The sequence below is a fragment of the Kryptolebias marmoratus genome, linkage group LG1, assembly GCF_001649575.2.
Source record: "Kryptolebias marmoratus isolate JLee-2015 linkage group LG1, ASM164957v2, whole genome shotgun sequence".
Lineage (NCBI taxonomy): Eukaryota > Metazoa > Chordata > Actinopteri > Cyprinodontiformes > Rivulidae > Kryptolebias > Kryptolebias marmoratus.
Window position 1 is genome coordinate 22,523,965 of NC_051430.1, and position 18,427 is coordinate 22,542,391.

The 18,427-nt window shown below is 38.1% G+C and overlaps 1 protein-coding gene across 1 annotated transcript in view; it reads right to left on the reverse strand.

The window, feature by feature from the left end:
- oxct1a (3-oxoacid CoA transferase 1a) overlaps positions 1-18,427 on the reverse strand; it is a 41,163-nt gene that overhangs the window by 14,893 nt on the left and 7,843 nt on the right. Inside the window, exons 8-13 of the mRNA XM_017431309.3 lie at positions 7,943-8,050; positions 6,902-7,016; positions 6,242-6,336; positions 5,584-5,632; positions 5,161-5,233; positions 3,363-3,438 (exon numbers count right to left, since the gene is read on the reverse strand). Of these exons, the coding sequence (XP_017286798.1) occupies positions 3,363-3,438; positions 5,161-5,233; positions 5,584-5,632; positions 6,242-6,336; positions 6,902-7,016; positions 7,943-8,050 (516 nt within the window). The remainder of the gene's footprint in view (positions 1-3,362; positions 3,439-5,160; positions 5,234-5,583; positions 5,633-6,241; positions 6,337-6,901; positions 7,017-7,942; positions 8,051-18,427) is intronic.

The following is an 18,427-nucleotide window of genomic DNA, read 5'->3' on the forward strand; positions in this document are numbered from 1 at the left end:
GACTAACACCATTTATCTAGCTACACTTTGTGGGGTTGGCTACATTTTTCAAGTCGCCATGACAACAGAACACAAATTTCTAATTTGTTGAGCAAGTGTTGACTTTTCTGTGAGTGGTAGAAATACCACAGAAAATGACCCCCTTCACAATCCAAAGAGTTCCCACTTAGCAGTTCTCTGACGGTCTGCGCTGTCTGATGTAAATGGCTCTCTATTTAATAACATAGCGACGAACTGACACAAGCCTTTGTTACCCAGACAACTAATGACAAGAATCAGAAAGAGCTGCCAGGAAGACAATATAAACTGTGTTCAAATAACTAAAAAGCAGAACTGTTTACACCGTGTAAGAAGTGAAAACAGCTCAATTTAATTTTAAAATGCCATTTCACATCTGGGCAAAAAAAAAAAAAGAAAAATTAAATACCCAGAAGCAATGCTCTGATTTGGATGTAATCTAGTACACACACAGACCAACAATGGTTATGTAAGTGATTTGATTTGCAAAAATCTCGCTCGTCTAGAACAGTCAGTCACCAGAGGGCATAGTGGTGGCGTCGAATGAATGGCAGGAGTGGAGCAATAGTGTTATCAGGCAGTTGCCTGAAAGTTAGACAGTTATAGCAGCAAGTAAAGATCACCAAAAAACAGAGGATGCCTTGGAAAGCATTACCAACACTCGACAGAGTTTGATAGAGGCTGCATTATGGATCTGAATGAAGCTGTGTGATCATATCATTTATTTGCCCGATATGTGAAGCTAGTGGGTATGTGAGGGCACAAACTGACCCAACCAAAGGAGAACCTCTGAACTGTGCATTAGGCAATATAAAACTCCATGACATCTGTGCGTGCCAGGTACCAGCCTTTTCAAAGGGAGAGTCTAGTCATTTTTGAAGTGATGTCCTGTCAAATAGTTAATAGTGAGCACCTTATCAGCTGTGACATCAGTCAGAAAGCACGGACAGTGGAGAAAAGGGCAAAGTATTTTGCTAATGGATGGCCAAACAAGGACCTGTGTCCTTCCACAGAGTGTCTGGATGACTGGCATCAGCTGAACTAAGAGTACACCGCCTCATGTGAAGGCTGCCATTAACACCAGAGCAGAGACCTCTGTGGTTTTTTTTGTTTGTTTTTTTGGAGGTGGGGGATGGGGGGGCAATCATCTTTTTCTTTGCTTTATAAAATATACTATAATAATAATAATAATCATATTTGACATTTTATAGAAGCAACTTTAGCATATTTTCTAGCTTGTTTGTTTTTTTCTCAAATCAATTGCAATGTGCTTTATGCAAAATCCTTAGAGCTAATTTTGATGCAACTCTAACCAAAACTCTGGAATCACCTTTATTACCCATTTTACAACTTGGCAATACCAATACTTCATCCAGCTTTTGATTTTGTTACCTTTAAGTTGTTTAGATATTTTTTGTTCTTGTTCTTTGATCAACTTTTTTGTGTCCAGCCTTGCTTCATCTACAATGCCTGTGCACACAATAAGACAGGAAACACCAGTGACATTTGGGACAGTCAGACATTTGACAGTTGACATGATTAAGCTCCAGCTGCTAAATGGTAAAACAGTACACAAAGTCCAAAATACAACCTTTCATTCAATTACCCCTTTGTCTCCATCTATTGTTTTTTTTTTAAAGATGTTTCAGGCTTAGTGGAGATGTAAAAGCATTTCAAAGCCCTCAGCTGGAAAATGTTCATCTGCATTTCGCATATTAAAAGCATTCAAAATCAACATATTCATGCTGAGTGTACTGCATCCCCAACTCCTACGTAAGACATTTCCAATTTCACGCTATGAACCCATCTTTAGATAGTGAATAATTTTCATTATCACAGGCGACGGGAAATGTAATTTTCTTCACCCATCCCTTCAAAAGAGGGGATAATGATGATTGAAGCGTAGGTGAGGACGGAGTGTTGTGCCAGTTTTGCTTCAATATTTTACTGTTCAAACTGTGAAGCACGAGAATGACCAACAAAGATAAATGTCCCTACTCTGAAAGAGCTTTCCTAGTCAATATTTGAATAAGATGCCTAATTAAACAATTGTTAATAAGCAATTAATATGAACAAGTATAGACTAAAAGGTAAATAGCTGAAGTTGAAAATTGAGAAAAGAAACAGCACTAGCATTTTTCCGTATTAATAACTAGGTTTTATTACAATTGTTGGATTCTCAAAACCTAGTCAAGTAAAAACACTCAGCACCGTAGTAGCTGTATACACTTTACTGCTTAGAGATGTAACTAGAATATTGTGCACCGCTTGACATAATGTTCAATGTAGACAAACAGCAAACAGCTGCATCCCAAAGGGCATTGTGGCTTAGAACCTCCTACACTTTTAATAGGTTCTAGACCTTAGCAATTACTGAGAAAAACTCGGTCGAATGGGGTTTTAAGACCTATTGACCTGATGGACTATCTAGTAATAGCCTTGACCACCCATTACACTGTAGCTTCCTCTCAGTACTCTGACAAGCGTAGGTCTGGCCTGTGGTCTGGCGTAACAAACATAGACATAAAAGCATTTCAAGTTGCAATATAAGTGCTTCTTTTACACACAAGAACAAACATCCTTATATATCTTTTCAATTTAGAAGTTTGGTCAAGGAACAGGAGTAAAGGGGAAGGGAAGTTGACAGGCAGTAAAAGTTCACCTACAACTGTCCAGCATTTTTGTGTCAAATGTAAAGCAATAAGTCTGAATGCTTAAGTCCACCAACGCAATCGGACAATGAACTCATGCACACCAGTAACTTTACACCAAAATGGCTGAGAGAAAATGAATCGATATGTTGCAGTGGCCCAATCAAAGTCCAGACCTCAGTCTGATTGAAATGCTGTGACAGAACCTTGATGAAGCTGGGCAAAAACCGATGCCTGCAACCGTTTTTAAAAGGAAAGAGACGTTGTAAAGCAGAGAGAATCAAAATTCCTCCACTTGTGAGAATCTGATAAGGTCACACAGAAGGCAATTACCTCAAGTTATTGCTGCTAAAGGTGATTCTAAAAGTTACTGAGTCATGCAGTGAGTTAATTTTTTTTTTCCATGTACATTTTCTGCACTTTGCATTTTGTTTTTGTATAAATAAACGGCACAGTGCAATACGTTTAACAGTGTGTTCGACTGAAGTTGTTGCAACCTAATTTTAAAACATGGTAAAGGCCAGACTAATATAATATTTCACATAACAACAAGACCACCAGAGAAAAGAAAATAATTTATAAAATAAATAATTTTTAGAAGCATCATTAGGAGTATGCCTGCTTCTCTGAAGTTTAGCCAACACTGGCAGATGAAGAATGAATGCATCTGAGATGTGTGCCATCTACACTTACAGGGATCATCCAGTTGGCTAGATCTCCATATTTTGACACCTGCATGGCTCCCAGCATTGTCAGATTGATGTGACCCCTTGGGAGAATAACACAAGACAAAACAACAGCTGTCAGCTTTTAAATCAGTAAAAAGTATGAACTAAAGACCATTTACTTAAATTGAGAGGTGGTTAGTTGTTTCATCTCCCATTTGCCCACCACTTGTCCAGTTTTCTCACATTTTGGAGGAACATACTGCACATCATGCTGTCACTGTTAGAAACGAGACCCGGACTGAAAATAGGTAAACAAGGAGCCATTTTTTATTGTTCACTTTAAAAAGTTACAAAAATGTTTAGATGCACTGAGCCAAAATGTAAAAAAATTAAAAAACAAGAGGTGATACCAGCGTTTTGTGCACTACTGCTTTAAACATTATGTTGTCATATTAGCTGTGCAAAAATAAATGGAAATTCTTTAAATATAGGACTGTGTGTAGGGCATCCATTCAGTCTGTTTCACACACACACACACACACACTACAGCTGCATCTACCTTCTTAGTGTGCACACAGACTGAACCGATGCATAATCATGCAAAGCAGAAAGGGTTGTTTGCTTTTTTAATTATTTAATCATCATTTTTCAACAACAGTGTTGCCAATTTACCATTTTTTTGTTGTTCTATTTAGCAACTTTCACACCCCTTTAGCACTTTCTCTTTACAAAAATGCACTTAGCAAAAATAATCTAGCAAACGTATGAACAGGCTGAACTGTGCATTATGTGGAGGAGAGACTGTCACACTCCCCCTCTCTGCAGCAGGCACACATAAAGAAAACTGGCAGCAATTTTTAGTCAAATAAAAACGATTAAACATAAAAAAACCTGCTGACTATGACCAGTTCCTTAAGAAATTAGTTAAGAAAACAGAATTTATTTAACATTAGCATTTAAAAAACAGTGTCACACACTGACTTTTCTAATAACACACAACTTTACAAGTGACATTTTGCCTTTATAATAGAGTGGTTTATTTTTTCTGCATATTGTCAATTACCAAAATGTTTATTAGTGATACACTTACAATGAACAAAATATAGCACTAACTGAATGTAACTGAGTGATGATACTGAATGTTTTGCTGGTACATCTAATATTTTCTGGGTGTAAACGTCAGTAACTAAAAATATATAAAGTCTAAATGCTGTAGGATAGTGTAAGCTGCTAGTGTTGTATTGTGGGTAGCAATCTATTCCATTCTGACCAATACTTTCTCAGCATCTCAGGGCTCTTAATTGTGTTCACACAATAGCAGACAAACCTGTCCACAAATTCAGTGTGATTCCATTTGGTCTCAGCCAATGCAACTGGACAGCTTTGTTTATGACCACTATTGAATTTCTACTGGGTGGACAAACAAAACTAATGCTGCAGGGAGCACGGGTGGGCAATATCTGTCAGGAGGCAAATCAATAAAAACAAGAGACCTGGCGTATATTGACAAGGCAACTGTCTGGTTGTACTGGTGACAGCAGCCATTTGTTAATATCCAGTGTTACACATCCTTACTATATCCTGCGGTCAAATCCTGATTATGGGTTAGAGGAAAAGTAGGAGGGGGGAAATAAAAATCTATTTATGGGCAAATGTGTGCTTTCTTTTTTGTTCTCAGCTTTAACTGTCGTCCACGGAGGTGACGCGCTGCATCACAAAATTCATTTAGGGGATCTACTTGCTGCAATTCTTTTCAAATACCAGGCACATGAAGCTTGGAGTCCGCAAAAAAAGTTTTCAAAGACTATTTCTTACAGTCTTACCCTCGGATCATGGCAAATGAGTCATCACTGGAGAAATAGGCAGCTCCGGGAAGCACAGTTACAGTCTCCTTCCCTTTGGAACGGACATAAAAGTACTTTTATTAATTTATTAGAACAGTCACGTTAATACCACAGAACATGCTTGAAAGAAAGTAAGTTAATTCATAAACATCACAACAAAAAAGATAAATGATAATACATAAAAATAAATGCATAAATATAAAAAATACAATCACTAATTAAGTTTGACTAAAATGTTATCATGACAGAGAATAAATCTTTGCAAAGATATTTAAACTGTAGTCATATTTTATCTATAAACTCTGACTACCCATAATTTAGTATGCCCAGTGTTTATAGATTTAAATACCTTCCTTAAAATATAAGTTTTCCCCTTGGGGAATTGATCAGGATAATCCTCACCAGCATTAATCAGATCGGCATCCACTTCATCTTCTGTGGGGTACGGCCCCTGCCCAAATAAAAATCAAACATGAGTGTGCACAGAGGCATTCAACCATTCATCCACTCACACGTCACTCATCCCGACTGCCCGCGATCTTCCAAGGGAGACACAATCACATTTCTCTGATTAGGTGAGACATTGATTTTTCTCTGTGTTCAACAAAAAGAACAATCCTTAGACAAAGAGGAGAGGAGAAGGAAGGTGAGATCAGCACCTCTCAGGGACTAGGACTTGTAATTAAAGAAAGCTTAGACAAATAAGAAAAATAAATAAATAAATTTGCATAGACGCCTACATCCTTCTGTCAACCAAACTGATTGGAAAATCATCCCACAGCAGCTTCAGCTGCTTTTGTTAAAAAGGCTCAGGCTGCAAATAATGATCGGGAGTAAGAAAAATGGAGGAAAAAGTGTCAAACTGCCACAATCTGCTATACTATAAACCTAGCATATTTCAGACTAGAGCCCAACTAGCAGTGCTCCTGCTCAAATAAATGGCTATTCACTTTGCCTTATGCTCAAAGCGTAATTTGGTTGAAAAATCTTCACTGCTGTCAGAATGATTATCTCTGCTATCTGAAACTAAAAGCAGCGGAGAAAACTGTAGATGTCTTACCAGTCCCAAAAGTCCATTTTCACTTTGGAGATGTACAGTAATGTCTGGCTTTATGTAGTTGCTGGCCAGCATGGGGATACCAATACCGAGGTTAGCTGATGGTTTCCATGTTAAACAGAATAATTACTTCATTTTTATTCCCGAGATAAAAGTCAAGCATTATGATTAAGAGACAAGCATAAGGCTGAATGCTGTATTTATAGCGTCCTGTTTGACACACTGTCATGATCAAATGGTGTAAAAACACAAACATTAACTCTGCGGATGATGTTTTAAACTCGCATAACATGATAGTTCTAATATTTTCAAAATACTAAATATTCCAAGTGGGGCGTGAATTTGTCTGAGCGGCGGTTAATCAGAGACCAATCACTAAACTCTAATGCTGCTTTCATGATGGACAAACACTTTGACTACATCATGTAAATGCAAAACATTAAAAAAAATAATAATAATCTGTGCATAAATTTCTTCTGCAATCAACTGGTGCAAAGACTATAATTATTTAACAGAGGCTGATCATGATCCAGAGTTCTGTTTTCTGCAACTACTGGCCTCAGCTTGCTCTGCTTTTACTTGGTGTAATTAAAAGGGAGCCAGACGCAGAACAAATTTATGTGACTTTGTAATTTACTCATTGAATGCATTCTAAAAGGATACCATACATCCCATCTTCAAACTCTAAAGCCGCCCTGCGAATGATCCTTTCCCGAACAATGTCTGAATCCTTCTTTGGTTTAGGCTTCTCCTCTTGTCCTTTTCTTACTGTGCGTTTCTGAAAGGATATAGAGATTGGGGAGAAACAATGAGATAACATCTTGGTCTATTTCTAACCAAGCGCAAGGACATGTACTGAATGTGTCTTCCTGTACAATGAAACTCTGCCAGCTGCTTTCATACAGACGGACTTTTGTAACAATGACCCTTAAAGCAACATAATGCAGAAGAATAAATACAACAAATGCAACACGTACATCCTCTTCACTTATGCAAGCTCTGGCAGGCCTGGCAGGTTTATGTTTGTTTGTCAGAGACCACGTACACATAGGTGCATAAAAGATGTGAATGGTACAAGATTTAGGAACTGGCTAATGTCCTCGATTTGCAGTTAAACACTAAATAAATGTAAAATAGAAATTTAAAACAAACCTATAAAAACATGTGAAGAGTTAAAACCGCCATTCTTCCACACGCTGTAAAAACAAACACCAATACTCAAATTTCCAACTATAATGCCAACTGATACAAATTTCAAAATTCATGTCATGACCTAAAATCCCAGTTTCTGACCTCACTGAAAACACAAAATAAAATAATGTTTAAATGATCCTATAATCTTTAAACAAAAAAAGGGAAACTAAGCTAAATTAAAGCCAATTTTTAAGAATCTTCTCATTTGTTTTTGAATAAAGTTTTAAAACTTTTTTTCCTAAATGATGTAGATACCATATCACCATTAAAAAGAGCAAATCTTCTAAATACCCAATTTATGTTGAAAACCTTTGTATTTTTTAAGTTAGGGAATATATTCCACTGATGATGATGATAATTTCTGAACCAGTATATTTAAGGCTTAATACATAAAGTGGACTGACTGGTTTTAAAGTTGTCAGACTTGCTTGAGTCCAGAGGAGCATACAACATATAATACGAGTTGAAATAATTGTTCTCAGGTGCTTCTTTGGAAAGTTTGTTTTGTACCTCGATCCTTTTCTCGTAGCTGCCTCCCTTAACAATCCTGTGGATGTAGATACTGGGTACGTGGATGTCCTCTGCAGCAAATGTCCCAACATCCACCACCTCCTCCACCTACAGAGACACAAACAGATGAGCTCTACCTTTATCTAAATTTTTATTTTTAAACATCCAGTGATCTGAGATTGAAAGTTCAGATAAAAGACCATGCATTGGTGGAATTATACAATCAGAAAATAACCCGTCTGCCAAAATACAAAATTTATTAGTGTTAAAAAATAACTCTTTTAATGAATATGCAGTTCATTTTAAATTTCTTTCAACTAAATTCTATATTTAGCAACAAAGTTCTCTGGTATTAAATGTATTCTGCTTTTTCACACACTTAAAAAGAGGTAAGAAAAAAAAGGGAGTAAATTTTTGGGGGTTTTGTTTTGTTTTTTAATTTAGCAGTTTCGGAGTCCAGTAAAAGCCATCTGTGTGCTCAGATCCTGCTTGGCTAAAGAAAAGAGCATGATCTGACACTCCAAACAAAGGGAATAAAGGCTGAGTCAAGGATCAACAGCAGTGGAAAGTTGAGGTCTATGAAAGGGTTTCAGTGTACAGAGGGGCAAAACAATTTCTTGCAAAGCATGTTGCCTAAAAAATAAATCACCTTGAAACTTTAAATATTCTATGACAGTATTACAAATAATGTATATGTCTTCCAAATGAAATGGGATATTCAGCACTTTAAGACAAAAATACATCACCTCTATGCAGAAAATGTACACGCCCAAAAGAGAAGTGTACATAGGAGATTTTTTCTGTCTGACTAATAAGACCTGGACAGAAATGGCTATCGATTTAAAAACAGTTGGATCATCATGGCTGGTATAGAAAAAAAAAATCCTCAAGACACACCTGCTTTCTTGTCCTTAGGTAACAGTAAGGTCTGTTATAAAGTGAGTCTCCAGCCTACACTTCCACAGGTGTTTAGGAGGAGTTGTGCAGCATGTGTGGGTGCCACTAAATCTCGCTGCCCATTTTTAGTTTGCTTTGAGTCAGAAAAGTCCCAGGTTGCTTCCAGTGTTACGATTCAACAACATGATCCTTGACATTTTAGGTAAATACGGGAATCGAGCCACTGCAAGCTGGGTTAAACAGTAAGAATTCATGGGAGCAATTGTCATTTTCTGAAAGTACACTTTGAAAAAATACAACGCGTTGTTTTTCTTGCTGATTACCTTACAGAATGAAGAAATATATCAAATTAAAACAATGTACGAAGCAAACAAGGCGACATCACGGAAGTAGCCATGTTTCTGGTGACTGAAAGAGCACTTAATATGACAACACAACTTCTCCACCGTCACTTTCACTTTTCAGTGCTTTCCTTCCTGTGTGGCTCGCTGTGTAACCTACTTATTCCATTTACATGAGGGCAAGCCGTTCAGAGCAAATTGAATTGAATATATCCTTATCTCTTTTTCTTCCCTCAGCACTCAGCACTGACTGTGAGGAGTCAATGGCCAGGAGTGGATCCCGTCTTCGTGTTGTCATGGATACACAGGCTTTGGTCTTTCATGAGCTAAGGTCACTCAGGATCGTAAAGTGATTTTAGACTCATTTTTCATACGTCTTTTAGATGGTTTCATTGTAAATCTGATGTTGGCCTCGCAAACATGATATTGTAAGCAGGAGAGTACCATAAATAATATTGTAGCAACACACATTAACCCACATCTTCTCTGGGGGCTTAACCTGTTTGGGGGCAGTGTGGGAATTTCATGAAACATCTTCATTAAGCAAGAATGTTCTCATCACAATATAGAACTGCAATAAACCAGTGACACTGAGGGAAACTGAAGCACATAATAAGTAGCAATTGTTGGCGTGAATTTCAAGGCTCAAGATGAAAGAAAAAATGGCAATGTCCTATTTGGTCTCTTCGGGGAGAACAACTTAAACAGTTAACCCCTTAATATCCACAAACAAACAGGAATCAACAATCCAAAGTTGGATTTCTTCATGTTGTTTTGTTAGTCTCTCAAAAACAGTCAAACAAACCTTGGATTTAGCTCTTTTCAATTAGCCTTCCAAAGCTAAGTCACAGCACAATAATAGGCTCATACAATTCAAATGTGCTGCGCAGATAAAAAGCCTCTGTTCCTTTCATCTGTGCGATGTAGCCCGACTGCACAGGAGGTTCAACAGACAAGGAAGAATAAAGCATAATAATAAAAAAAATATAAAAAACCCACAAGGATAAGACAGACACACACAATTGAGCAGGTGTGTGAAGCAAGTAAACGACACAGGCGTCGACATTGATATTCCTGTATCTGCAGACCGATTTTCACATCAATGAGAGCAGAGCGAGGCGTGAAGTGAGCTGGCAGAAGGACAGAGGGAATCAAAGTGCCCTCCGGGGGCAACAGCAAACGTTTTTTCCGAGAGGGTGTGCTTTTTTAGGCCAAGAGCTTTGTCAAATCTTGTTAATCTCAAACTGATCACTTCACAATGCAACCAAATCCCTGGAATAAACCATCGACGGTCTTGAGGCTTACAGTGTTCTCCGTCTGGAATGCTAGAAACACGCCACGCTCGTCACAAATGTTTTGACAGATTTAAAAACAGTGCAATGTCTATAGTGAAATGTTGAAAAGAAGTAGCACTCGCAGTCGATGCTTTTTATTTTTTGGTGACAGACAAGGTTGGTGCAAGAAGGGACGAGAGTTCTGACTGACGTGCACAAAGAGTTTCAGTACACAGCACAGGTTTACGCGGGGCGAGCTCTGCGCCTGTGTTTTGCACGGCCAATTTTTTTGAAAATGATGGCTTATTTTCGTGCGCACGGCTTACAGAGCGTATTGTAAGCCGTGCAAAAAGGATAAAATAACCAATAAAAACTGACCAACCGTGTACAAGAATTTCTGCAGGTTGGCAGACATACTCGTCAGAGAGGAAACGCATGCTTTATGTGCAGCAGGAAGCAGCTTCTGCGATGCACTTTGCAGCAGGAGAGAGGAGCGCACAGAGCGTGGAGAAAGAGTGGAGCACAGAGAACGGGCAGAGAAAGAAGCGCACAGATTATGGGCAGAGAGAGGAGCGGACAGAGAAGAACGAACAAAGAGGGGTAGGAAACTGTGGCATCGCTGGTACATGTGCAAACTGCTCTGATACATGTTCAACCAAAAAGATATAAAAAAATATAAAAAACTTCTGCTGCATCGTGTAAAAAAATGGTGGCGTTAGAATTTCTGAGGAGGACAAACAATCAGCTTTGCCCACCTCCTTCAGCAAGCCAAGTGCACGGTGTTAAAAACCAAACAAAAACACAGCCACGGTGAGAAGCATCTGAAAATCTTACTATTGCCCACTGAGATTTAACTACACAGCAGAACCTGGATATCAACTCAAGAGAGCTGTCATCCTGACACTCACTGTCACTCAAACCTTAAATCCTTACAGCTAAAGTTTTGTCCCAATGTGTCATTTTGCTATAAGGTTTTATTCCATTAAGCTATTAAACACACTGTGTTAAACTAAACGTGTTAATGGGAGCAGCTGAACATATTGATGCATGTTATCAGTCAGAAGCTGCAGCTCAAACAAAATCAGTTTGATCGGCTTTATTTGGCTCAGACACAGAGAAAGAAATGACTCGGTGTTTCAGAGATAAAACCACAGAAGAGGAAAGTTTGTTACTGATAACGAAGACGGGTCATCTTCGGGGTTTCTCTGATCGGGAGCCGCAGAAACTCTTGGCTGATCTGTGTTTGTTAATGTGACAGCAGCGGATTACGTGTGTGAGTTAACACTAACATTCAGGATGATCAGACCCAAACCAACCAGACTGGGACCAATAATATGGGTTTATGTAGGACAGCGTGAGACATGGACAGCTGAACTGAGTCTAAATTATCGATTTAACATCTGAGTCAAAAATTTAATCCTCAGCAATCTGATAGTTAACACTGACAACGTCTTAAACATGTAATATAAATTGATGCTTAGTATTACTGTTCTGAATAATTTTTTATAATATATTATATGTGAATGTAACAGAGTTTACTGTTTTATATCCTTGTGTAATAGTACAGTAAGATGTGGATATAATCCTAATTTTTTTTTGCCATTTTTCAGCAGCCAGGTCACCAAAGGACAAATAGAGTTTAGTATAAATAATGTCAGTTCATTATTAAAATGTCAATTACCCCCAACATGCATGTTACATGTTTAACAAAAAATAATTAAGTTCAATTTGTTTCCAAGGGTGGTGACTAAAGGACAGGCTATTACACATAAAAATATCTCAAACTGGACCTTAATTTCATTATTTAACTCCATTTTTTCCCCAAACATTTTCCATAGAAAGAGCCTCCCCTCCCCTACTGCAAATCACCTCTTACCCACCCACCCCCCATAACGATCCACACCCAGTTTTCCAATTTGTGGCTAACACACTGATGTCCAGGTACCAATCTGTAGGCAGGAAACTAACTTAACGCTCTGTGGGTGAACACTGACAAACTGACTTGAGGACAAGAAGTCACCATACAAGCAATTCATCAGATTTAAGCCAAATTATGGCTATTGTACTATATACTTTTGCCAAGCCTAAAGAATAATGGTGCTATAACCTAGCAGCTCCTAGAGGTTGCAGCACATGCCTGATTTTAAAGTGTGTGTGTAAAAGGTTTGATTGAGGCTATCTGAGTATATATTCCATCACTGTCTGCATTTTGTGTGTTCAAGCACTGAAATTCAACAGGGAGGAGATCAGAAGGAAAAGATAGTGTGGCTACAGGAAACAAAGTGACAGCAACACCACACTCTCATTAATGTGTGTATTTTTAGCTTTTCCATCTTCTCCCCATTGTGTGTGCATGTGTGGGCACTTGGCCATGCTCTGTTGTCCCTTTCAGAGATCAGCTTGGGTTCTGTCCTCCAACCCAAAATACTGACATCACGAGCAATCTGTTCCCTCGCAGCAGAAACTCGACTGCCTTAACGGGACCCAGAAACTAGGTGACAGCCAGCCACTGCTAACCCTGACAGCATAAACAGAACTAAAAATAATTTTTTTTATTGAAATGACACAATAAAGCATTCTGCGCCATGTGCCTTTAGAGCAGACTCCAATAGACGGCTTAGATGCAGCGAGAGGGGTCAAATTTCATAAGATGTTGACTGCGCTCACTATGCATTAGATTCAAGAAACAACCAGCTGTAAGAAAGATAAGCTCAGATATTCAGGTTGTAACAGTGAGCAGCAAATCTGTTGTTCCTTTTTACTGCTTCATCCTTTTATACTGTCTGCCATGTTTTCTGCCTCAGAAGTCCTACACTGACCTATAGCTTATTAATAATTCTTAGCGGTGTATTGTTAGCTTTAACATAAGCCTTCAGTAAATGTCAGCATCGCACCTGAATTTAGGTCTATGTCAACTTACTTCTTGAGACATCACTGCCAGCCTTAGTAATGTAGAGTTCCATATAAGACAGTCAAAACATGCACTCTTATGTACTGGAAGATGCATCTGAAGCAACAGCAAGCCGATCAAGTCATTAATGCTTATTACGATAAGCTGTAAAATGAAACATGAATCAGAGAGCCTGTTTGACTCAATCTAGCACTGAATCTTCAATAGCTGGAAAGTCATATGATTATATCCCTCAGAACTGTGTGCACCAGTGTCTGCACAAGATTCAACAATCCAAATGTATCTGAAACAGTTTATCAGCAAATCTTCAAAAATGAGATGGTTTGCTGTATAACAGCGTAGCTGGTTCTTTCTTGGGCACACCTTTTAGTTGTGTTTGTTGAACCTCCTCCAAGGCTACAACCGATTTAACCGAGCACTATTAGGCTTAACAATCATGAACGGATGTGGAGTGTAACATCTTTGGAATTCATTGCTAAACGGGTGTGTGAGTGCAATCCTGAGTCACTGTGACCAACGGAGCTGTCTTCCTTTTAGATTCAGACAAGCGAGCATTTAGGCACTTGATACGCGGATATGAAAGGCTTTTATATTCATCGCTCCTTTGACATTGCAGCAATTTACTGTAGTTGAAGCCTATCAAGTCCTACAATTACCACAATTTTCTTTGGCAAGATCTGAAAAAGTGGAACTTAAAAAACAATGTTTCTGGAGTAGGGAGAGATTTTACATACATTTGCTTACAACAAGCACTTATATGACATCCTAAAAGTGAATTTGTCTTTAAATCCGTAAAGATTTTGTAGCAAATCTAATCATTTTCGAAAATGAAAACTTCTGCACCATTGGTGCTTTTAGGCAGGAGAACTGTGTGGTTACTGATAAAAAACATAAATGCAGCACCAGTAGTACTTTATTACAAAAGTAATTAAAAAACATTTCTTAAATGAATAACAGTTTTTACTTTTCACATCTAAAATGCAAAAAAAAAAAAAAAAGCCGCAGGGACAAACTGACAGGGAAGCCCAAGGTTTATTGAGCCCATGTGCTTTATACTGTTTGCCTAATCACAAATTTAGGAAAATATATATTTCAAATGTGTGCACCAGAGTACTCATTTAACTCTTTAGTTTAAAAGTACGTGTTGAGGTGAGGATCCAAATCTGACTGAGAAAGGTGATTACCGAGAGCACTCAGCTCATCACAAACCACAGCTTACAAAAAAAGAAAGGGAACGAGCACACTGCAGATTTTACACACACCAAAGTTAATTAATTGAACTGCTTGGACAGGAGGGGGCAGAGAAAAGAAATGTGGCTATTTAATAATTTGCCAACATTAATGGGTTTACTGAGGCTCAAAGAGAAAGACAAAAAAAGAGCAGGTCAAACAAATTTAGAAAGGCTACACAAGAAATATTAAATAAACTTTAAAAAAAATATTAATTGTAATTGAAATTACAGCAATGGCCAAACAAAACCCAAGATATTCTGTGCCACTGAAAGACTACTGTGGTGAGTAAAGAGGAGACTTTGATAGAAAGATAAAATTGGAGTGACCAACAAAACTTAAAACATAAGCCACAAAAAGTTCAATGATTACAACCTAGACTTTTATAATCTATATTATTTTGCCTTTTTTTGGTGGAACACTGATAAGACAAAGGATAAAAGAATATCTTGCTTAAGGTCTGAATAAAAACTGTTTTTTTTTTTGTTTTCCACACAATTGTAGAGTGGGAGGCTGACGCTGAAACACTCAGGATGGAGGTCATTCATATCCAATTAGAGCTCTTGTTTTGTCAAAAGACCAAAGCACTCCTAAGTATACATTTATTCAACTCGTGCATGTCTGGATGATTGGTGAGCACACCAACACCCATACGAATGTCTTGCATTGTCACAAGGCAACAACTGAGTCATTTCACTGACAGCTGAATAATGCCAGAGACCACCGGCTTGATTCAGTCTCCGGCGCTTCAACTCCCACAACGCACTGGGATCTTTAGATGTACCTGCGACACGGGAATAACTCGGCCAGCTGGATACTGTGGAACATTGAACAATTGAATTACAGGGTTTGGTTGCCTGGCAACTATGGCGGGCTCTGGTGATGATCTGGTAATTTACTTTTGTGTGATTTTCTTTCGTGTCATCTTGTTCTCTGACACTTTTTCCGAACGCTTGGAGTTTCGACGTTAGAAAGAAACAGATCCGTGGATCGAGATATCAAGCAAACACGACAAAAAACAGGTCAACAACATTAATAATTAAAAAAAAAGGTATTTATGTTGATTCATTTGTGTAGGAAGGGATTTCTTATCATGAAATAGAATGACCAAGTTTCGATGACTTGACTTGTTGTTTCTGCGCTAAAATCTTACTTATGTTATTAGTTTAAATAAATATTACAAACATTTGGACACTTGACTTTTTAAAAATTCTGCACAATATAGCATTTTAAGAAATCCAGGCTCAAAATGAAAAGATGTGGCATTTCACTGCTTCTGAATACAGAACCTAATCTTAAAGTGAGCTATAAGACTTTTTTAAGACCTTAAATTTGCATAATCTGGATGGATAAGATAAAAAAAAAAAACAATAGACAGCCTGTCTTTTTTGAAATGGTGGTCTTCTGACTCAAACATGAGAGGGTGACAGGGTTCACATTAGATTTTTCACAAATTTCGATCAGTCCTGTCTGGCTCCCTTTGCAATACTTTGATGTTTTTCATCCTCTGACAACCACTAATTGTCCTTGATAAATTAAAGCTTGCCTGGCTGCATACAAACTAAAACGACAGATTAAATCTGGTTCAACAAAAGGCTCTTGATTGTCTAAGACCGTACTGCTGGGCAGCATGTTGAATCACCAGATTCAAACACATCTGATAATGTCTGCTGGTTATTTAACCAGTGCTCTGAGACAGCAGGGTCAATATTGACAAATGGCTAAATTTATGGCGAGGCACGCTTTGAATCCTAAAGAAAAAAATTTATCTTTGCAGAGACAGTAACTGCATCACTGTCAGAGATAAAAGGTTTTTAATGGGTATTACAGCACAGGCCCTATCACTTTATAGTCCTGAATAACTTGTTATAGATAATGTTCACGCTACCTGCAGCGCCATAAAACAGGTACCATAAAGTAGAATTCACGCCACAAGGTCGTAAGCGCCGGCCAATAACTCCAAGTGCAGTTACCATCAATGGTTCCATTTTGCTCACTGATAGGAGTTAATCCTAATCTGATGATGGCGAATGTTATATGCTCAGCATTGTGTGGAGTCTAATTTTAAAAAAGCTTGATTTTTAACATAAAGATGCACAAACAAGATCATATTTCCTGAACTCTGTCAAACCCTGCTGTTTGTATTGTGCTGTGTAGGTGTCAAAGGTCAAACAAACACATTAAACAGTATGTCCAGGCCTAGCAGTCCTTAAAGGAGTCAATTGCTGTTTTAGAGTTTTAGACTAAGTTTTAGATTAGACTTGTGCTGAGATGGAATGGAGTCATAGCTGTTTTGGTCAAACCTGCAAACATGCAGGACCTCATGCATTATTGGAAGATCTTGTGAGATCTGATTGAACTCAGAGAATGTGTTAAAGCTACTACCACACCAGATTTTAGCTCAATATCTGTAAAACTGGCTGAGTTATAGCCAATTTTGTGATTGCTAAGGTTGCTTAGCTGTGGCTGCCATCTTGTATATGGTTGACTCCAAAAGTTAATCAGTTGTAGATGTACATCTAATGATTTCTTTCTGAGAGTTTCAACAGATTATGTCCGCTGGCTCATAGGATATTTTGTCAATGCTACAGACAGGAAACACACAAGTGGACCAACACACACACACACACACAGAGGAAAAACACATTATCTGAATTCTTCTCATGTTCATATGTATTTAACCTGTACAAAAACACTTTAGATGCTCTAGACTGTGACCAAATACTCACACTTTCCACCAGAATCAGGACTAAATTTCACAACAAGTAGTCTTTTTCCCCCGAAAAAAATCGCCCTTTGTATGTAGTGCAAAACGTCAAGAGGATGCAGTTTTAAGTGTGTGTACACGTGCAGACACACACACACACACACGAGTGAGTCTGAACGAGATGGAAGGTGATTAGAGCTGAAAGCCAACACGAGGCTGTTGTAATCACGGGCGCAGATCTGCACAGGACATAAATTAGTCGTCTCCCGTTCAGAAGTACTCTTGTTCTCACTCGAAGATGATGGAACAAAGTACTTGTTCCTTTCTTGAAACAAAAGGTTTGTTCTAGTTCGCCCATGCAATTGAAATAAAACACACAAAACGTCCACCGAGAGCAAATACATTTTCTACGCAAGGACAGATAAAGGCGATGGATTTGCAGCATATCCTCCAAATGCTTTTCAATGCCAAGAATCTACTAATCACTATATTTAAAAAGTCTGTGAATTCCTAAGTGTCAGAGTTAAAGTGAAGTAGACTTGTAGCATTAAGAGAAATTCACTCAAACTGAAGTATTATCTGGCAGCACAGAATATATATGATTACAAGTTCAGTGTTTTGCTCTCTGCTCAGAGCAGATGTATCTCACAGGGAGAAGCAGTCAGCGGTTTCAGCTTCTCTTGGGAAAATGTCGTGGGTCAAAACACAAAAGCATTTTTACTAAATGTTTTTATCAGGCTAGAATTTGTGCAGGACAAAGAAATAAGCCCTGTGTGGCTTGTAAGATTAAAAACATGTAAAAAAAAAAAAAAAAAAAAAAAAAAAAAAAAAAAAAAAAAAAAAAAACGTGCTGGATGTGAAAATAAACAGGTGGCTTTTGAGGGGTGACTAAAAAAAAAAAAATGTCCAATTTTTTAAATATTTGAACTTTTAAACCTTTGCTTTGAAGTAAAACAGCAGACTTATTTCCCATCAATCCCGTAAGTACGAATAAAACTTACAGTTAAAGAGGAAAGTGTATCTGTCTGAACCGTATAACTTTTGCACCTCAGCAACTTTTGCCCCGTCCAATCTGAGCAATTAGCTGAAACACGGATGACAGTTTGGGAAATGATGAGGAGAAAA